This window comes from Euprymna scolopes, chromosome 14 (genome assembly GCF_053919585.1).
Source record: "Euprymna scolopes isolate OS-2025 chromosome 14, ASM5391958v1, whole genome shotgun sequence".
Taxonomy (NCBI): domain Eukaryota; kingdom Metazoa; phylum Mollusca; class Cephalopoda; order Sepiida; family Sepiolidae; genus Euprymna; species Euprymna scolopes.
Window position 1 is genome coordinate 439,813 of NC_136495.1, and position 23,777 is coordinate 463,589.

The 23,777-nt window shown below is 32.4% G+C and overlaps 1 protein-coding gene across 2 annotated transcripts in view; it reads right to left on the reverse strand.

The window, feature by feature from the left end:
* Positions 1-360: 360 nt before the first annotated feature.
* LOC145292836 (uncharacterized) overlaps positions 361-23,777 on the reverse strand; it is a 62,047-nt gene continuing 38,630 nt past the window's right edge. For both annotated transcript variants that reach the window (XM_080138880.1, XM_080138878.1), the window contains exon 3: positions 361-3,488. In XM_080138880.1, coding sequence (XP_079995006.1) covers positions 501-2,801 — 2,301 coding nt within the window. In that variant the 5' untranslated portion in view covers positions 2,802-3,488 and the 3' untranslated portion in view covers positions 361-500. The remainder of the gene's footprint in view (positions 3,489-23,777) is intronic.

Here is a 23,777-nt window from a genome sequence, read left to right on the forward strand (position 1 = left end):
ATTTTGTTCTTTACAATGTCAGACAATCTCCTGCTTTTCAGAGGATTAAACTGAGCACTCTTTTAAGGAGTTTTTGCCGTTTCCTTTTCTATTCCTCTCTGTTTAAATTTTATCCTTTGGTTTTACCATTAATTTCATCAGTATATAGCCACACTGAAGAGATCTTATTTGTTTTTAAACATTTTACTAATCAGAAAAATGCCAGACAATCTCCTTCTTTTCAGAAGATTCATCTGAGCGCTTTTTTAAAAAACATTTTGCATTTCTTTTATATTTCTTTCTTTGTTTTCATTTTGTTTGGCCATTAATTTCATCATAGAAAAGAGGTTTATTTGTTTTAAATATTTTGCAATTCGGACGCCTCCATTTTTATATTTATGCCATCATTTTCTTTTGTTTTTATATAAAAAAACCTCATCACTTTTTATAAGCCTCCTTTTTTATGTAAAAAACACCCATCACTGATTCCAAAAAACCTCATCACTTTCTTCCTCCTTTTTTCATATTAACCTCATCACTTTTTTCTCCATTTTTATATCTATGCCATCACTTTTTTCTTCTTCCTTTTTTATATTCACTTCATCACTTTTTTCTTCCTCCTTTCTTATATTTACACCATCACTTGTTCCTTCTTCCTTTTTTATATTAACCTCATCACTTTTTTCTTTCAAATCGCATGAAATCTGCTCTTTAGAAACTTCAACTGAGTGCTTTTTTAAGGATTTCTGCTGTTTCTTTTTCCTTCCTCTCTTTGGTTTCATTTTATTATCATTTTGTTTTGTGTGCAATTTGATGTGCTTGCATAAACCTGACGACGTCGAAAAAGACGAACCACACACATCACAAGAATATGGTTTTTCCCCTGTGTGTGTTCTCATATGTGTTTTTAAATCGTATTTTCTTGAACACAGATGGCCACAGATGTTGCAAGAATAAGTAGTCTCTCCGCTTTCAGTGTGCATTTGTACTTTTACACAAGTTTTGCTATTAATATCAACACTTTTTTCTTCCAAAGGCCAAACAATCTCCTGCTCTTTGGAATCATCAACAGAGCCCCCTTTTAAGGATTTTATTTTCTTACCATTTTGTTTTGTATGCAACGTAGAGTGCTTGTTTAAACCTGACGACGTTGAAAAAGATGAACCACATACGTGACAAGAATATGGTTTTTCACCTGTGTGTGTTCTCATATGAGTTTTTAAATCGTATTTTCTCGAACACTGACGTCCACAGATATCACAAGAATAAGCGCTCTCTCCGCTGTGCGTTCGCAGGTGTAATTTTAGATGAATTTTCGTTGTAAACGATTTTTGACAAATTTCACAAGAAAAAGGTTTAATGCCGGTGTGTTTTCGAACATGCATTCTTAAATTGTATTTTGTTTTGAACGATGAACCACAAACGCCACAAGAATGTGGTTTTTCTCCACTGTGGGCCAGCATGTGTAGCATTATTGAAGATTTATATGCAAACGACTTATCGCATATCTCACATGTGTATGGTTTCTCTCCACTGTGTTTTCGTATATGCACTTTTAAAGCATATTTATTTTTGAATGAAGAGCCACAGGTTTCACAAGTATGAGGTTTTTCTGTCGTATGTGACAGCAGGTGTCTTTTTAAACCAGCTGGAGTCAAAAAAGCTAAGCAACACACTTCACAAGAAAAAGGTTGCTTTACACCGTGGTGAGCGATCATGTGTCGCCTCACAGAACGTTTGTATCTAAATGATTTTGAACATAGCTCACATGAATGAGGCTTATCACCGCTATGTATAAGCATGTGTAGTTTTAAATCGTAGTGTTTTGGAAACAATCTAAAACAAATCTCGCAAGCATGGGCCTTCTCTCCTGTGTGCGTTCGTATATGTACCTTTAAATCTGAGTTGCACTTGAAAGAAGAGCCACATACTTCACAACTGTGTGGCTTTTCTGTTGTGTGTGACAGCAAGTGTCTTTTTAAACCAGACGAAGTTGAAAAAGACGAGCCACACTTGTCACAAGAATAGGGTTTCTCTCCAGTATGCGTTCGAATATGAGTGACCAAATCAGACTTTTCTCTGAACGATCGATCACAAGTCTGGCAAGTATGTCGCTTCTCCCCAGTGTGAGTTCGGACGTGTGCCAGCAATGCAGGCTTCCGTTTGAATGACTTTCCACAAGTTTCACATGAAAATGGTTTATCCGGCATGTGCAGCAGCATATGCATCCGTAGGTTATACTTTTTTGGGAACGATTTGTGGCAAACCTCGCAAGAGTATGGTCTCACCGTTGTGTGAATCTGCAGGTGTTCTCTTAGATTTGGTTTTGTTCGAAAAGCTTTGCCACACATTTCACAAGAATATGGTTTTGTCGTTGCATGAATCTGCACGTGCAGGTGAAGGTTACCTTTTGTTCGGAAACGTTTGCTACAGGTTTCGCAAGAATATGGTTTCACCCCAGAGTGGATCCGAAGGTGTTGTCTTAAATTAAGTTTTGTTCGAAGTAACTTTCCACAGATTCCACAAGAATAAGCCGCCTTCCCATTATGAGTCTTGTCTTCAGTATGGATATTCTCCCCCTTATTGATATCCTCTTCAGTATTGATATCCTTCCCCTCATTAGTATCCTCTTCAGTATGGATATCCTCGTCAGTATTGATATTCTCTTCAGTATGCATATACTCCCCCTTATTGGTATCCTCTTCTGTATAGGTAGCCTCCCCAGTATGGGGCGAGGTGTGTTTTATGACATTGCTTTCATTTGGTAATACTATACCACAAACCTCATAAGGATAAGGTTTTTGCTCATTGCTGGTTTGCATGACTATTTTTTAAAGTGTTTTTTATTGCAAAGGATCAGCAATCAAATTCAGAACATATGTTGTCCATTTGACTGGAGTTTGTCACATTTTCACAAGAATAAGGTTTCTTTATATTTTACTTCAGTTAGTTCTTAGCGATCAAGATACTCACCAACACTTGTATTAAATTCTTATCCAAGAGCTCTTTCAAGAATAAATGTTTCATCTCAAAAAGAAAAAAATTGCAGGTGTTTTTTTTCAATTTATCTCAACATTTAGGAATTTAAAAAGTGTCTAGTAGGCATTTAAGTTCACAAGAATAAAGTTTCTTTATATTTTTATATTTTACTTGAGTTAGTTCATGAAGATCAGGGGGATCACTCCTTGTTCTAACACTTGGTATTTACAAATGTACGTTGTCCATTTAATAAAACTGGTTTTGATTGCAAATGATGCGCAACACAATTCACAAGAAATAAGTTTCTTTATATTTTTATATTCTACTTCAATTAGTTCATAGAGATTGAGGGTCTCACTCTTGGGGTTAACTTACTTGGTTCAGCTTTGTGTTAAATTTATATCCAAGAGCTCTTTTACGAATATATGTTGTCTTTAATTACTTTCACAAGAGAAAATCTCTTCTTTTTTTTTTCAATTTATTTCCAGCGTGTCCATTTTTTTTTATCATTCTATATATGTGGCTGTTATCTGTGAATAAAAAAGAAATTTTATTTTACAATTTCAAATTAGAAAGCAAATATCAACATGGGTACCCTCCCCAGTATGGGTCGAGGTGTGTTTAAAGACCACTTCATTTGGGAGTGCTTTACCACAAACCTTATAAGAATAAGGTTTCTGCTGACTAATATATATATATATATATATATATATATATATATATATATATATATATATATGACAGCTTTTTTTTTTAAATAAATGTTTCTTTCCAATAGAAAACAAAATTAAATTTATCTTCACATTTCAGAAGAATAAAAGTTTTTTTCTTGCTGTCACCTGTGAAAGAATAAGACATTTTATTTACCAATTTCAAACATTAATTAAAATAGAAAGCAGCCATAAATTATGCAATAGTTTGGAAATTTGCAGAAATATGGAGCAGGTTGCGTCTTTTTTTTTAAACACCTTCACCCCAAACAAATTCATATCACCACTTGAATGTAAGGGACCATGGCTAAAAAAGATTAACAAGATGTTAACAAGATGCCTAAAAAAGATTAACAAGATGTTGGTTTTACGTTACATGTAAACTTCTGCATATCAGTACAGTCAGGGAAGATGGTAACAGGAAGGGAATTCTAAAATGTAGCTGTTCGATGGAAGAAACTATTAGAGCAGAAAACTTTCTGGCATTTGTATACATTAACAGTGAAGGGATGAGATTTTATTGTTAAACAGGTTTGCCAGGAATATGTATGTCAAGAGGGCACACATGCAATCAGTTCATTAGAGCACATTCCTTTAAAATACTTGTAAAACAGGCACAGCAATGCAACATTGCGGATATGGGACAGAGACTTTTAATCATAAACACAAATTGGCTATAATAATTAATAATTGCCCAATGGTTAGTTTTAAATAGAAATACAACTTTTGCTGCTTGTCATTTGTGCCCTGGAAAAACTGTGGATGAATACTTGGGTGACCTACAGGATCTGGCACATCTAATCAACAAAGCCCCTCTGACCAATGGCTTATCATTTTTTATGTTTTTAATTTTAGTTCAGTTTGTCCATAGTGATCAAAATGCCTACTCCTGGGTGTAACTTACTTGGTTCAGTTTTGTGTTAAATTTATATCCAGTGGTTCTTTTACGATTATATATCATCCCTTTAATAGCTGGAGTGTGTAACATTTAATTATTTTACCCAAGGTAAAGCATTTGCAGGTGTTTCTTATCTCTAGTGTATCTGTTTGTAAAATGAGAGTTTCTATCATAAATTCATACATTTCTATGTTTATAGGATAATTTTATTTTTTTCATCAACTTTGGCTCTTATTTGTGAATGAAGTATAAATTTTATCATACATTTAAAAAAATAAAAAAGAGAATATCAATTATAACCAAATGCTAATTACAGAAATGTTTGTGAAAAATAAGACAAGTTTATAAAGGAATTTATAGTTTACCTTAATTAATTCAAAGTTTCTCTATAATTTTGTTCATACAACAGCCGGTCCGCTGCATTGCTATAGCCTTCTTATACTCCTCCATATCTATTTGTTAGCAATACTTTAAGCAGACTACCTGTCTTTATCATATATATAATGGTACTTTCATTTTCAGAAGTATAATATTCTGGTTCTTTTGTCTTCATATTTCTAGTCTTTCTTTGTGTAAGAAAAGATAAATTAATGCATCAAAACAACATTTCAGAAGAATAAACCTTCTACTGTATACCTGTTATCTGTGAATAAATGTTTTACTTAATAATTTCAAATATTAATGAAAATAAATATACATTAAAACAAAATAGAAAGCAAATATCAATTACAACCAAATTTTAATTGCAGAAATGCTTTTAAAAAATTTATAAAAGAATTTTCCTTAATTAATTCATCAAAGTTTCTCTATAATTTTTAGAAGGACAGCACCTTTGCTATTCACAGAGTGATAAAATCATTTTAAAATTTGCTTCGATATTTTTATTAGTAGCTTTATCAGGGCAATATATATATACATATATATATATATATGGCTCATTCTGTGTCAAATCAACAAGGGGTTAAACCATGTCTGACACGGATTTTTAAAAAATTTGCTACACTTAGAGATCTCCATGAAAGGAACTGAATGGCACCTGTTACACATCTCAAAGCCAAGGAGTTCCTGAGATATGACCCTGACATTTTTACAAAAATGTGAATTTTTATGAAGAAGTGACAAACTTTAAAAGATGAAATCTGTTGTTTAAGAGCTTACAAAATTCATTCATATATCATTCTAAATTACTTGGAGAGATCTGCAATTTTATTGGGGGATATTTTTTTCAAGATCAAATAAAAACGTTGACTTTGACCTTTACCTGAATTATCACAAAAAAACCCCCCAAAAAACGTTATTTTAATTTTTTTTTATTTTGACAAAAGATTTGTCTATCTTATGATAATATATATTCTAAATTTCATGCTGGGCACCAGAACTATTATTACAAGCATTTATTCAAAGTGTGCAAAATTCAAAATGATTGAACGTAGTGCCTGCTACTTTATATAATATTTTGATATTTCACAATATGGTCAAGTTTAGTATCTTTGTAAAGCTATTTTAATGCTGATTAATATTTACATAAAACCATGGTCATAAAATCAATAACAAAAATTCTGTTGATGAAACTGAATTTTCTTCATTTGTTTTCTTTTTAAATGTAACAGATTTTGTTATGAAAAAAGTTATATAATTAGTGTTGAGACAATTACTCAGAATCTGGAAAATCAGAACTTTCTGAGGTATCGAAATCAGAAAATTTTTAGCCTAATTTCCGATTATAAAATGATTAAAATAAACAAAAACAAATGTTAAACTTTTCCATTATTGAAACTAAAAGATGAAATGACATTTATTTTTAAGCTACTGTTATATATCCCAGCTTATGCTGGCATATTGGAAATTGGAGTTGCTGGCAGGTTAGTTAGTGCAAAGAATGGTTTAAGAGGTTAAGGTTGATGTATGCCAAACGGTAGCTAGGATCAGCAGTGACAACCGAGGGCGATTGAGTTTGTATGAAAAAAAATCGATGCATGAAGAAGAAAGAAATCTTTTTGGTTTGCATGAAAATGCAGTCAGTTTTCTGAGTTTGAACAAAGCAGATGGCTCAATTAGATGCAAAGATGTGTTGAAGAAAGAAATGTAAGAATGTAAGTATTTAATAATGCGTTGCTTCCCATCCCATTCACTCATTAGACAAAATAAAGAAGCCATGCTAGAAATTGGTGTTGTGTTCTTTGTAAGATGTTATTCCAGCATTAACCAGAATGGCAAGAAAGCATCCCCATAAAGGAGCAGAAACTGGAAAAAAGGTATGGCGACTTTATTGAAATACATATATATATACACACTGGAAGGGACATGATCACATGTATAGACATACATTGATGATCACAGTGCATACAAGCATAGAAACTAAATAAGAGACTTGTGTACAGATACAGATATCAATAATAAATAAGATATAATCATCAGCAGACAGAGAAATTTCCTTCCGTACAATGTTACATTTGTCAGTTTGGTGCTTTGATGGCCAATTCATAACAAGCCATGAAAGAATTTGGATACACATAAAATAATGCGAGAGAAGAAAAACATAAAAAAAATAAGAAAAACAGCATAAATGGGTTCACAGAACTATAACGAAAAACATGTGAGATGCCACACACGATTTTTGTGTTTTATGTTTATGAAATTAATTTGAGATGTAGTTTTTGTTCAAAGTTATGTCGAAGAAAAAATGTCTAACGAATTATAAAAGAAGGCTTGTTGTGTGTGTTTAGAAAAAACACTCGATGTGCATGTACTCACAATTAAAAAAACGTATTTAGTAAAAATAAAGCCATGTGATTGTGGTAAGATTGAAAAAAAAGAGAAACTTACAGACACATTTAAGACACACACAAAAAATAAAAAATAAAAATCTATATGTATCACGTGAATATCGTTCAGGTGAGTGAAACAAGGAAATTGTGTGAAATTGACAGAAAAAAGAGAAAGAATGGACTTAAAAAAAATATTGAAAGTAAGAAAAAATAAAACGTATATATGTTTGAAAAAAATAGTTTTGGTTAAAATATAGTTGAATTGGATTTGAATTTTAGAAGTAAAAAAGGGCTTGATTTGCCCTAAAAGAATGGTGGATAGAGAGAAAGGAAAAAAATGGTAAAGAAAAAGAAAGTGCGAAGGGTGAACAGATGGAGTTAAAAAAAAAATTTTTTCTCTCATTGTGCAACACTGGCGTGTGTTGTTGGTCTGTCAATATTGCCATGTAGAGAAAAACATTTTTTTAAAAAAGAGAAAGAAAGAATGCATGTTTAGCTTTTGTTGAAATTGACTATTGTATTAGTTTTTTTTTCTCTTATATAGGACTTTTGAAAATTCATTTCGTTTTGTTATTTTGCAGAAGACATTAACAGACTGTCTTTGGTTTTGATTATATTGTATTTTGATAGAATTGTATTGAAAAAATATGATGTATAAATTGTTTCCTTATTGGGGGAGGGGCACGTTGTCGCCTTGCCAAAATGAAAATTATACGAAGAGAAAAAGTGAGAGAGAGGAATGAGGTTATTTTTCATTATTATAAACTGGTATTACTCGGGAATGAAAGTTGTTTAATATGAATGAGTTATAAATTCGTTTTTTAGCTAAGAAAGAATTGTGAAAAAAAATGTTTTGTGTTTCTAAGCAATTAGTGAATTGAACTGTTGTATTTTTTACTGTTTTGTGATTTGGTGATTTGTTATTGTCAATTTTTGTAGTATTTGAAGACATTACGATAATTTGTTGAACTTTGTGTATAATCAATTTTGTAGTGATGGAAAACTGTTGATGTGATTGTAAAATATGAAGAAAAGTTTGCATTGGGAGGCGATCATGCACTAAATTGGTGAATTGATTTTAAGTGAATGGAGAAGAATATATAAATAATTATAAAGAAAAACAACAAAATTATGAGATGGCTATAGAAGTCAGCATGGGTAAAGATGATAGGTTGAAGATTGCATTACGGTCATGATTTATTTTATTATTTACGGTAGTGATTCGCATATTTATTTATTTTTTTATTGTTTAGGGTTTTTGTGAAGATTTTCTTTGGTCACATGCAAGGTCAATGAAGATTTTGTACTCCTTGCCATTGGGATTTGCAGGTTATTGCCTTAACCTTGGGTCAAAGGTCACCCTGCATAGTGAAACAGAGTTGCTCAGGTGTGCTTTGACAAATTGCAAAATCGCACAATTTTGGAGGGTAAAAAATGCCTCCAAGAATTGTTAGCAGACATTAGTATGGCAAATGAAGCCATGAAGCATGATCATGAAAGGTCAAGAGCTGTATAAATAAAAGAGAAAAGGCCGGCATACATAACACATTAATCAGTAGATGGATCCCAAATTAGAGTTATAATATAACAAGATATCTTTATAAATCTTTTGATGAGTATATATGTGGGATGACCTGTCCTGATTCGGTGGCATCTCAGTGGGGGTGTAGGAAAATCACACACGAGTTCTTCAAAACAATAGGGAAATAAGAGGCACTATTTGCCAGGAATCTGAAGGGGTTATGGTTAGGTAAGAGTGACATTTTCTGGATTTGTATCGAGAGCTATGGTTTTTGAAACTTGGAAATCTGAGTGAATCAATACATTAGAAGATATCTTGTGTATTAGAGCACTGACCTTTGTAGATTTTTAGGTAGGCGTTTCTGGTTTTGTTCCCAAGAATTATGGCATGATTGAGAAATGGGACATATAAGTTGATGACAGAAGTATGAGGATGATCTAGTAACACCCTAAGGAGAGGGGAGCGTCAGAAGTTCTGGTGGATGAGTGAATCTTCAAGGGATCAAGGACTGAGGACCTCGATTGTTATGGTTATAGATTTTCTTCAACTTCAAGTCAAGAGTCGACGAGAAAGGGAGTTCCTTGTATTGAAAATCTGAGTTGATGAAGCTACGGGCTGTTTAAGCTAGCTGCAGTTATCCGCATAGTGTAATGGATTGCTCCATGTAGCAGACAAAAACAAATAGGTTTCCCCTAAAGTAAAGTGCGGGCAGTGATGATTATGGTTGTCCAAGTGGTCAGGAAATGACTGACTAACAGGAATTACATAGTAAAATTTTGAAAATATAATGGGGATTTATAATATTTTTTTGACCAAGGGTGTGTGTAGAAATTACAGAGTGCTTATTTAAAAATGTCTGTAAACATTTTTAAATATTGAGAGGGGAAGTATTATATATATTTTTCTTTTTTTTACACAGTGATCACCACTTATCAAGGCCCGGAAGCCACTCAGGGATAAGGGTTATTGCAAGTACATTACGTTAGTGTGGAGATTTGATGAAGTGTTTAATTAAGGGGGCAGTTCATTAGGAATTTGTTAACATTGGACTTGAAGACATCCAAGTTGTATTCCGGAGGGAAGCAGGCAGACGGAACAGAGTTCCACAGGCGTGCAGTTCTAAGAAAGAAGCTTTGTTCATGGAATCCGCGTTTTGATTTAGGCACAGATATAGAGTGGGGGAAATTTTTCACAGTGGATTCAGCTAGACGGGTGTTTTTCGTGAAAGATTGGTGAGGGGGGACCAGAGATTGGAGTTCAGACGAGCACCTTCTATGGAAATAACGATAAAACAAGGATAGGCTCGCAATGTCTCTTCTGTGGGAGAGAGGTTGCAGGGTAGAGAAAAGGACATCCCCCACTAAGCCACGAAGTCTATTTTGTACTCTGTCAAGGCATGATAGGCTGTTTTTGGCCGCTCCTGCCCAGATATGGCAACAGTATTCCATCCTTGGACGTACTTGGCTTTTATATAGATAGAGAATTGCATCAGTAGTGAGATATCTTCTGGAGCGGTAGAAGGATCCCACCATCTTTCCAGCGACCTTGGCAACAGACTTGATGTACGTGTTCCATTTCAGATCAGGAGTAAAGGTCAAACCCAGAAGCTTGTCAAAACACGGGGCCTCACCCAGACGAGAGCCATCCATCACAATTGATGCCAGATGGGGATCAGAGCGTTGATGATGTAAGGATAGGAGTTTGGTTTTGGATGCATTAAAGGTAACCAGCCACATCTTCCCCCACTAAACCACATTCTCGAGATCAGAGGAGAGAGAATCCGAGAGAACTTTGTCATTCACAGCCTTTGATGTGTTGCTGTAGATGGTCGTGTCATCAGCATAGATGTCAACGAATGATTTAAGTATGTGTTTAGGGAGGTCATTGATGTAGATCAGGAAGAGAGTTGGGCCCAGGATTGACCCCTGAGGGACTCCAGCATTTATATTGCAGGCCTCCGATTTTTGTCCATCTACCACTACTCTTATGAACCTATCGGAGAGAAATGATTTAATGATTGAGAAAAAATTTCCAGTTATACCGTAGCTGGAAATCTTGTGAAGTAGACCCTTATGCCATACCTTGTCGAAGGCCTTTGATATGTCAAGAGCAATTGCCCTAGAAAGAAAGCCTTTGTCAAGAGATTCACTAATCCTGTGGGATATAACCGTCAGCACATCTGCGGTAGATCTTGCAGAGCGGAAACCATATTGTGTGTCACTAAGAAGGTTATTCCTGCTAAGGTGGTTGACTATTTCTCTATTTAATATGGATTCCAGCAACTTACTCATAACACACAGGAGACTTATTGGTCTGTACTGAGAGGGAGATGACTGATCACAAATCCCGGGTTAAGCCAGCATATTGGAAATTGGAGTTGTTGGCAGATTGGTTAGTGCAAAGAATGGTTTAAGGAATTATGGTTGACGTATGTCAAACAGGAAGCTAGGGTCAGCAATGACAACTGAGGGTGATTGAGTTCGTTTGAAAGAAAAACGATGCATGAAAAAGAAAGAAAAGAGATCTTCTGGTCTGCATAAAAAACGCAGTCAATTTTCTGAGTTTGGACGAACCAGACAGCTCGGTTAGATGAGAAGATGCATTGAAGAAAGAAATATAAGAAAGTAAGTGGTTGACAATACAATGCTTCCCACCCTGTTCACTCATTAGACGAAATAAAAAACCATGCTAGAAATCGGTGTTGTGTTCTTCATAAGATGTTATTCCAGCATCAACCAGAAAGGAAAAGAAACAGGAAAAAAAAGGTATGGTGACTTTATCAAAATAAATATACTATAGATATAATCATCACTAGACAGAGAAATCTCCTTCTTCGCAACATTACACTACCAGTAAAAGCAAAAGCTAATAACATACAAGAACGGATGCTTGGTAAATATGGTAAAAGTGAATAAATAGGTAAAAATGGCACTTTGACAATAAAAATTAGGACCGTTCAAGAAATTTAGGACCATTCTCCTAATTTAAAATAGGGATAAGTCCCTGCACTTTAGTTTGGAACAAGTCGGATCTGTTGGGTTATAATTCTGTAGAAGCCCTAAAAGAAAATTTTAACGTTTTATTTAAGAATTATATTATAATATACATATTCATGTATAATCTGAAAATAAAAGCCTAAATAAAATTTTCCACTGCCATATTTACCTTAATTTAATTTTTAAGTTTTGAAAATGGAAACTTAATTCAATGATTTAATCGCTGGCAGCCACTGCTTTTAATTTTCTTGCACCAAAAAATTTTTACTTAAAAAAAAAAAGTAATAATACAGACAATTGACAAAACTGATTACAAATTACAAGTATCAAGCGTTACATGAGAACAAGAAAAAAATGACTGAGACGCTAGGAGGAGGACTCTTTAGAGTCTTAATAATGACCCAATAAATGTTATGGTAACATTTTATATTTTAAAGCCATTAAAATAGTAATCTGCAGAACCTAAAGAAGGGCTTCTTTCTTAACTATTCTGTACTTTCATATAACAATAAATAAATAAACTTGGGAAATTAAAACTCTCTAGAAGTTATATTACCGATGAAATTTAATATGAGGGATAGAATCTGATCAAACACCGAGTGCTGGTAATTCTGAATCAGATACTCTTCTGGTTTGCCAATATTTATGAATTATGGTACTTTTGTTTGCTTTTGTTTATATTTTCTCCAATTTACATTCATAACTTTTATGTTGTGAAAGAAAATTACTCATTAGAGCATTGGGTATTTTTGCAGAATAGTAGGAAACATGCTTAAATAATGATGTTATTATTTTGAAAATCATTCTCTATTGAGAAAAATCCAAATTAAACTGCATTGTTCTTGGATTAATATTGATGACAGGCCTCTTAGCAGCTGGTAAAAATTACAAGTCTTTTGGGCAGAATCTAAGAACATAAAATAGGACAAGTATAATAAATGTCAGTCCTTGTGATGCTTAGCTTGGCTGGGGTTATAAATTATGATGAAAGAGAGAAGCAATTAAGTTGTATATTCTTTACGGCTACCTGCATAAAGACTTTTCACACTAGCTCACTAAAAGAATCGCTCAAACTAGCAGAAAGCATTGTTGACCATGATTGTATTTTAAAAAAAAAAAAATTATCCCCCACCCCTACCAGTGAAACTATCTATTAAAAAATATTTAATATTTTTGTGTGAGAAGAAAAGCTTAGCCCTATTTTGATTTGAACTAGAGGAATGGAAGTTTAATCTACATTTCTTGATGGTCCTAACTTTCGTTGTCAATATGCCATTTTTACCTATTTATTCACTTTTGGCATTTTTACCTCAATTCAAAAATATGATGTAGATTTATTTTAGCTGTGTGAAAAACAACAACAAATAAAAAAGATAAAACGTGACATTTTCTGTTTCTGTCCGGTCCTTCAGCATTGATAAATCTGACAAGAAAGTGCTAAAAAGTATTAAAAAATACTTTGGTTTTTCAATAAATTAGTGGACTGAGTGAATATTTTCTCACCTCTATGCGATACATGCTTTGGTGACAACATTTCTTTGATTTTTGAAGCTGATGTCTGTTTACCGGTTAAGGCTGCTGCTTGTTTACAGGTTGCTAAAACAAGTTCTAAATATATAGCATGAAGATGAATGAATATAAAAGGCAATAAAAGATAATAGAAAAATATTATTGAAACCATTTTGCCAGTTGAGTTTGTTCTGGAACAATCAAAGCACACAAATACAGACTACAAGATTGAAATTTTGCCAGTCACCATAAAAATGTGAGTTATATTTTCATGGAAATGTAGAATTTAAGTAGATATTTTTACTATATGCTATTACTTAATATTACCAGATAAGGCTGTCTGAAGATATTGGCTTCGGAGACGAAATGCACCTAACATTGATGCTTTTAATTTTTCTACTTCCTTTTGCAAAACTTAATTATGTTCTGCAAACCCAAAAACAATAACTCATCTTTTCCCCCTTCTCCTTTCCCCTTTCTATCTGCCGCTTCGTGACTGGTTTCCTCACTTAAAATGTTTCAAACATTAATACTGTAATCCCTTTCCCTCTCCCATTGCAAAAAGCATTCATCTTCTGCAGGGCAGGGAATAAAAACGATAAAATCCACTATAAAACAACTAAACCAAACACTAAAAACTAGCGATTGAAGATACAAAGAGCTTGAAGAATAAAACCTACAAAATAATTGGGTGCAACATAAATACTATTTCCAAAATAATTGGATCCGGCATTAAATAACCCCAAAAGAGTTGATATGCCGTAAAACAAAACAACTAAACCAAAATAATGGAAGGATAGTTTGAATTAGAAAACTAAACAATATGGAGTTTGAAGACATTAATGGCTTTGTGGCAGCACTTCATGAGAGGAATTGATAGTTAGGATGTGTACTTGAAAAATGGACCCTCTCCATCACATCCAAATATATCAATTTTAAAATATTCTGATATTCTTAGCTCAGTTGATCCAATAACTCAAACAGAAAGATCTAATAAACTTTCCAAAAATGAGATGAAAAATGCATAAAATATTTTAGAAAAAAAGATTTAGAAAGAAAAATCTAAATAAATATTTACAAAAGTTCATTAATATAAAAATGTTTCAATAAAACAGATTTTTCCTTTTTGAAATGTATCCCAATGAACACAGATTGATTCTTGTGAATATAGTCTATTACTATCATATCAAAGAAACTGTTTATCATCAACATCTAATGATGTTTATTCTTTTGATACTATAACCTAATTAAATCTCAACACACTTCTTTATTAAATAACTTTTTCTGTATCAAAATCTGTGTTGTATGAAAGTTATTCTAAAACAATTTTATCTCTAGAAAAATATTATTTTGACTTCACAAACAAAATTTGTGTAAAACATATGAAGAATTTTTAGAACATTCATTTTTAAAGTTTTTCATCGAAAAAAAAACTAAACATAAACAGAAATTGCCTTTTTTTGTAGATTAAGAATATCAATCATTGAGAAAAATTTGTTCACCACTGAGATCATGTTTTATGTTATAATTTAATTAACTCTTAACACTTTTCAAAATTCCTTTTTATTATATCACTTTTTCCATAACAAAATCTGTGTTGCATTTAAAAAAAAATATGAAAAAATCTAGTTTCATTAACAGAAATTTGTTTTATTTATGCTGCAACCATTGTCTTTATGTAAATATTAATCAGCATTGAAATGACTTTACAAAGATCTCAAACTTGACCATATTGTGAAATATCAAAATGTTTTTATATGAGGTAGCAGGTACTGTCTTCTGCCATTTTGAATTTTACTCACTTTGATAAAATGCTTGTAGCAACAGTTCTAGCAGAAAGCCTATCATGAAACTTTGAATATATATTGTCATAAGATAGATCTTTCATCAAAATTTAAAAAATTAAAACGTTTTTTGAGATAATTCAGGTAAAAGATCATAGTGAACATGATCATTTGACCTTGAAAAACATAGCTCCAGATGAAATTGTAGATCTATCCAAGTACATTATAATGATATACAAATGAACTTTGTAGGCCTATAAACAACAGAGATATCGTCTTTTAAAGTTTGTCACTTCTTCATAAAAAATCATTTTTGTAAAAAGGTCAAGGTCATATCTCAGGAGCTCCTTGATATTGAGATGTATAACAGGTGCCATTCAATTACTTTCATCTATAAGTATAGCACATTTGAAAAAAATCTGTGTTAGATATCGTATTTGTCCACCAGAATTTGTTGATTTTACATGAAATGAGCACTATATTAGTACCCTGGAAAGGTCACAGGGAAGACAACAGAAGCAGCAAAACTAAAACTAGCTTGCTAGCACACTATGTATACACAAACAAATTTGGGCATCTAAAAACAATCACCCTTTCACAAATCCATGATATTATAAAAGAATTAGATACCTCGAATGCTTATGGGCCTAAGTTCATTTCAGCTATACTATTAAAAAATTGCTCTGGTAAGATTGCCTCAGTTCTCTCCAAACTCTTCAACAAATGCCTTATCAAATTTTACTTTTTTAATTGCTGGAAAAATGCTCCTGTGGTAGTAGTTCCTATTTACTTGCCTCCCCACGAGAGCAAAGTTAGACACAAGGTCTGTTTTTAATGTGGGGAAAATCCAGCTTCCCAAAAAGGGGCACTCTAGATAGGAACAAAAATAAAATTGCCTCGGTCGCGAAGGATTTCTCCTACACTGACCGAGGACAGTAAAGGTGAAGCGTAGCATCAGAACAGATACTACACTGGGATCTTGGTCTGAAGGCAAAGAAAGAATAGACTCCCTAAATTATCACCATATTAGCCTCCTCCCTCTTTTTCTCCAACTAATAATTAATAGAACTAAAGTTGTTCTGAGCAGATGAAATTCAAATGGCAAAAGAATTTTTTTAATTAAATTTCACATTAAATGAGATACAAATTTTACAAGAATTTTTCTCCACTTTTCTCTTTTTTAAATGAGATTTATTTTAGTGAATTCACACTTAAAAATTTATAAAATCACGAAGTATAACTCATTGTAATTGTAAACCAGAAGTCGAATTAAATAGTGATAGTCTTTCTTGACTGCTGGAAAATTGCTTCTGTGATACCAGTTTACAAAGATTCTGGCGAAAGAACTGGCTCACTAAATTATCACCCCATTAGACTTCTCCCTTTTTTGCCAACATATTTAAGTCTTTAAGTAATTAAGCTGCAATCTACCAACTTATAGATGCTAAACTTCTTTCCAACCAACAGTATGGATATAGGCAAACCTGTTCTCCTGCAGATATTCTAACTGTAATCTCTGAATGTATATACCATGCATTAGATAAAGCAGCAGAGACAAGATCAGTAGTCCTAGATATACAAGGTGCCTTTAATAAGTTTCTAGACTTTTTGTATGGGCATTTAAAATTGTTGTAGACTTTTTGTACAGGCATTGAAAATTGTTGTAGACTCTTGAAAACTCAGTATGTTATTGCTATACATCTTAGATGATGGACCAATCTTTATGATATCAGGTTCAAATGAACAACAAGAGCAGGAATTGGAATTGGATTATCACAGCTGGTAAATTTCCAAAAGATGCAATCTAGACATGAGGACACTTTAGAAAAATGATATGCAATAAAATTCTGTTTTAAACATGGAAAAAATGCCATAGAAACATATGGAATGCTTCAGACTGCTTTTTCACCATAGCACATGAATCAAGCATCAGTTTTTAAGTGCCATGAGATTCAAGGAAGGCAGGGAGTTTGAGGGATGATGAGATATATGGGAGGAGTATGGATCACCAAAATTGGTTGCCAAATAAAGAATTTCATGGATAAGGATGATTGTGTGTCTATAGAGATATTAACTGCACAGTGTGGGAACTGTATGCACAATTATTCACAAGGAACTGAAAATGCAGAAGTTCTGTGCAAAGTTTGTCCTATGAGTGCTCAGAGAAGATCAGAAAGAAAGACATTATCATGACAGCAGGGAGATCGTCGAGCTGATCAATTTAGATCCCAGTTCTTGATGCTCTAGTGATCTGCGATGAAAACTGGATCTACTGCTATGACCCAGAGACCAAGTGATAGAGTTCTCAGTGGAAGTATGCTGTCTTGCTCTGACCCATGAAGGCCAGAGAAAGTAAATCCACCCAGAAACTTATGATGATCCTTCTTTTAAACAGCATGGCCATGCTCTACATGCACTGGGTTCCGCGGGACAGACAGTTAACAAGGAATACTATGACTATGTTGAGGTTTTAAGGGAGTTCAGGAAAAGATTCTGTCAGAAGAGGTCAGCAGTCTTTAAATCGGGTCAGTTGCATTTCCACCAGGACAATGCACTAATCCACAACTCCATCCTTATCACAGACTATTTGATGAAGATGGGCATCAAGACAGTTCCCCACGCTCCCTATAGTTCAGACCTTGCTTCCTGTGACTTTTGATCATTCCCTAAACTGGGAAAAACTTATAAGCTGTCATTATGAGACAATTGAGAAGATGAAAGAGGCTGTGACGAGAGTCATTGACTTGCTCATACAAGAGGAGTTCCAAGGGGCTTTCCAGCAGTTGGAACAATACAAATGCATTGCAACCAGAAGAGATTACTTCAAAGGGGACTAGAGTTTCATGTGTGTGCTATCAATAAAAGTGCCCATACAAAAATAGTCTGGAAACTAGTGTAAAGACGATTAATTAGAATCGTAAGAATCGTGTATTTTGGGGGGAATCATAATTGGAATCACATCATTAAAAAATACCTTAGATTTACGATTCTTTCATTACGATTCTCTTAATTTTTCATAACATATTTAATATGATCTACAAGAATTTTATTAACTACTTTAAATGTAATCTTTATTTATCTTAATAAGTTTCAAAATTTCTTTGAATTTTTTTCTTTCTTTAATTCTTTAAATTAAAAAAAAAATTTTACTTTCAGCTTAACTTGCTTTTACATTTCGTTTTTTAGTAGCATTAAAAACCGACCTTGTGTCTAACTCTGCCCTCGTTTGGAGGCAAGTAAATAGGAAGTAATATGGCGACTGAAAAACGTTTTTCGACCACCATAAAAGCATTTCAATACATTTAAACCCTGAAGAATTTCCGTCATATGCAGTTGTTGTTCTAATTTAACAAGCCACTATTTGTGTTTCAAACTTAAAAAAACAAAAAACAAAGACGCTTTAAAATAGTAAAAACACTAAAGCTTTTTTCGTTTTGGAAGGGAGATTTCAAGCGCCCCTATTATCCCAAAGAACCAGTTATGTAAAAACTTTGCAATATTTTTCAATAATTATTTTTAAAAAAAAATTCTTTATAATCAATTTTTATTTAAAATTAAGAAATTATTTTCTAATATATTTTGTTTAAATATGTTTACATTTTGTTTTTAAGTAAAATTAAGAAAGTAATATTAAAAATATTTTTTATATCATCTTCATTCAAAAGAGTTACTTTTCAGTAGCTTTATTGGTTTTTAACCTAAATTTTCTGAATGTCAGAACAAGGCTCGTCTGCCGGACCTACTTATCCAAGCTTCACCGATGTTTGTTATTATGATTTAATCTGTTTCTTTTTTTTTTTTTTATGGATATTTTTTTTTGGCCGGAGTTTATGTAATTATTAACAGGAAAATTGTTGAAAGTCAAAATGGAATCTGCGCTATTTTAAAATATTATTTTCAAGTTTAATTAAAGTTTTCCGATACCCTTTTCTTCTTATTATTTTTGTTGTTATTTTTATTTATTTACTTTTTTTTGCCGGATTTAACAAACAAACGAAATGAAAGCAATGCAAAACAATAAATTTGTTGCTTATGCACTTATGTTACCGTTATTTTTTTAAATGGTTTAAGTGCCTCCCACAATGTTTGAAGAGTTTCTAATTGTTTTTAAAGGAAAATTGGTGAAAGTCAAAATTAGCACTTGTGGCGATAAACAAAAAGCTTTAGAGTGTACATACCTCTCATGGAATGTTGTAGATCGAAACACAGTGGAATGCTATTTGGTGCTGGTGCACTTATTGATCCATGCTATTTTTAAATAGTACTTTCAAGTTAAAAGTTTTATGATACCTGTTTTTATTAAATTATTAGGTGAAAGTACAGAATAGGTACACAACACCCTCCCATCCCCATGTTAAGAATAGCTTTCTAAATAATGACATTATTTCAGCACAGCTCAATAAGTGCATGATTACCTTTTATTTTCTTGAATAAAATAAAAACTACTTGACGAGAACACTACTGTTTTTGTTTTGATAATTATTTTTTATTCAAAAATAAAAAATAAAAATTTCAATTGTTTAAAACATGTTTTTTTCCCAAAGCTTATTAGGATTTTTTTTTGATTACCATATTTTTCATGAATATGCTCTAAACCTGTTTCAGAAATATCTAATATTTTTTCACTTTTCATGTTATAAGCCTCTCTATATATGGCCTCATCAACAGGAGATCATTTCATTTCTCCTACTGATCCTGATATGTATTTCAGTCTTCTTTCAGTCCGAGACCAGTAGTCTTCAATATTGTTGGTGCAAACACTAGTAAGCAGACCCACAAAATTTTGTAAATCGGTTACAGTCCTGTGAACATAAACTTGAAATATTTAAAAATAGCGCAGATTCCATTTTGAATTTCACCAATTTTCCTGTTAATAATTATATAAACTCCGGCAAAAAATTAACAAAAAAATTCCATTAAAAAAAAACCCCAAAAAAACAGATAAAATTATAACAAAAATTATGCGCAAATTTCAAGCCAAAATAAAACAAAAAAACTAGGTCACACACGCAAAAATTCTTTCCTTGTAAAAATAACTTCTCCCTTAGTCGAACAACGTACAACATCGGAGCCGATACATATTTAGCTACAAGAGTAGCATTCGTGTACGTCCGCCCTTTTTCTTTATATTTTTTAATATATAAAATAACTTGTGAAATTTATTGTTATTAATTTCATGGTGCATGTTTAATTCATGGTTAAAATATTCGTTTTGACTTTTATCTTCAATGAAAGAAATTTTTTCACTACACAAAACTTTGGAGTATATAATGGTATATTTCAAAACAGCAATTCCACGAGAATCGAAATCAGAATCGTATTTGGTATCGGAATAGTTAATCAACATTTTTCTGGAATCAGAATCGGAAAAAATTTGGGAATGATCCCAATACTACTGGAAACTTATTGAAGGGACCTCGTGCACTTCTTCAAGCTCTGTTGAGGGTCAAGAAGATCAAAGTGAAAATAAAACACTATCTCTTTCAAGTCTGTTTGATGAATTAGCTTCAAATAAGCCTACAGTAATAAATCAAAACTTAGAGCAGGTAGAAGTTGAGTTTAACCTGGAGACTATAACTACATCAGAATTACACAAATCACAATTTAAATTCAAAAAGAGTAAATCCCTTATTCTTAAGTGTTCAAAAGAACTTGACCATTACATAGATTTACAACTACTCGCAATTTCATTTCTGTGGTAGAGCCATTTTAGTGGTAGAATAAGACACAGGAGACCGTACCACTGCTGAATAAACTAGCTTCAAAATATTTAAGCACACCATTTTCATCTGTTGGGAGAAGCTCTTTAGTAATGAAGTGATAAGTATGAACCTACGAGGAACAGGCTGTGTCGTGAGAATAAAGACACTCTAATGTTTCTACATTACAACTTAAAAGTATTCAACTTTAAATAATGAGGAGACTATGAAAGTAGAGGAGACAGGCAGCAAGAATAGAAGAGGAAGTAGAGCAGCAGCAGAACTTCACTTAAAGAATTACAATTTGTACTTTGTAGTTGGTTTATAATTTCTTTTTCTTATCTAATTGCTTGATTATATTTATTTAAAAATTGGAAATTGTACTTGTATTTAGTAATTTTATTTAATAAAGACAAAAAGCTATAATAGTGACCAGACACATAACAAATGTTAAGTTAAATTAGCAGTTAATGTGTCAAGTTAAGCAGTTAATGTGTCAATGTGTTTAAGCAGTTAATGTGTTGATGCGTTGTGTCAAAACTATTTGATGAGTCACTTGGCAGTGATGAAATGGTTTAAATTAAGTAGGAAAGAGAAAAGTTTGGTCGATTATCAATTAATCAGCAAAGTGGCTGATTACCATTTATCTACCGATTAATCAGTACGCAACTAATTCGGCTATGTACTTACTTTCTGTAATTAAACAAGATGGCTAACCACATATTATTTTTTAATCACAACCAATTTTTACAGTAAATTAAATTGCATATAAATTTTTTAAATATTTACTTTATTAATGTAAATAGGTAAAAAATCAATAGGCAAAAAAAGGGTTTTTGACTAATTTTCAAACTTTACTTCCTTTCAAATAACTTATGTTACTAATAATAAACTTGGTTATTGTCCTGAATTACTAAAAATTAAAATAAATGTAAAAAAATTGTACAATGTATGTTCCTATGATGAAATGAAAATATCATATTCTAAAAATCATGCAAATTGATCAAATAGTTTATTTGGTACTAATGCACTTATGTTACCATGCTGAAATGATAAGGCTATTATTTAGAAAGCCATTCTTAACACAAAAAGGGGCATTTGTAACTATTCTGGTTAAATTAGTTTTTATGGGGTCAAAATTGAAAAAATCGTTATACATTTTGTACATACATAGTTCATTTTTAATCAATTCATATGCATGTCACATTGGTACAGTGGTAACATCACCACCAGTGAATCCTACAGTTATGCTTTCGGTTTCGATTCTAACTGATGACACCTAAGTACTTTTTTTTTTACTTTTGAAATCACGGCTTTATAATAATATATATGAAATCTGGACAAATTAAAATATCATATTTAAGTGTATTTTACAACCGAGCAAAACCCCCACCCCCTGCTAGTGTTTGATAAAGTAGTTTGTTTTTCTTTTGTCATTTTTATTCTTGGCTAATTTCAACATTTATAAGGTGCATTCAAGAAGTTTCCAGAGAGATATTAGGTGCCTTCAATAAGTTTCCAGACATTTTTGTACAGTCATTTAAAATTGTTGTCAACGTTTGAAAATTCGGTATGTTATCGCTATAAATCTTACAAGAGATCTGACCACTTTTTATTTCAGGTTCAAACAAACAGCTACAGTACGAATTGGAATACATTCTACAACAACTGGTGAATTTCCAAAATGCAATCTGAACGCGAGAACAATTTAGAAGAATGATATGCAATAAAATTCTGTTTTAAACTTGTATAAAATGCCACAAAAACGTATGCATTGCTTCAGACTGCTTTTAGACTATTTTACATGAATCGAGCATCAGTTTTGGAGTAGCATAAAAAGGTTCAAGGAAGGCAGGGAGTCAGTGAGAAATAATGAGGTGTGGGAGAAGTAAGGAAGTCAGAACACCAGAGTTGATTGGCCAAATAAAGAATTTCATGGATAAGGACTTAATTATCAATGCCAAAATATTAATTTATCCAAAAATTACGAAAATTCATTAAGTACGAAGTTATTTATAATTAAAAATAATTTTTAAGGAAAATTAGGTAAAATTGCATTTTTTGTAGAAGTTTTAAAATAGACAGTGAAGAGATCGTACACAGGAGATATAACTTGGAACGCAAAATTTAGATTACATATTCATTCCATGCAATATTTGTAGCCTATAGTGATAGACAGTTTTTACTAAAAAAAAAACACAATATCAGTTGTTCAACTATGATTTTTTCATCATTTTTGGATATATTACTATACGTAATATTGTTTTTTCTTAAAATGACATTAAAAAATTGATGTGTCGACTATCTCAAAAAGCACTGTTTAAATAATTTGCGTTTGCCAAAGTAGGGTTTTCATTTTTATTCTTGGCTGGACTAGCATATGGTGCAAGGAATTCTTTGTTGGTTACATCTAATTTCAACATTTACAACAAAAGGTACAGAATAGTTAACACAGTTTAAGTAATCGGCGGAGGTTTAGGAAATCCCCCCCCCCATCACTACCACCTCTAAATTCCACAGTTTACACTTTTTCTTTTTTCATGTTAATCTCATCGATTACAAACTTAACTTTCAGATTAAAAAAAAAATTAAAACAAAATATTGTTTATGACTTTTATTGTCGGAGGATCACTTTTCAATTATAACGTTCTACTAAAGTGAACCCGTACTTTAGGACAATAACCGAGAAAAATATTGTGACTCTCACATGACCGGTGATTTTATTCCAATTAAAAAAAAAAACAAAAAAACGTTAGGGTATATTTTTACTTTCCAACTCGATGACGACTTTTACAGGTTTTTGAGTATACTGTAAATGAATATCACAGTAATTTCCTATTTTAGCGTCTAAAATTTTTTTTTTTTAATTCAACAGAAAGTTTAATTGTATATAAAAACAAACAAACATGTTTCTGGGTTATGAGTAAACACAT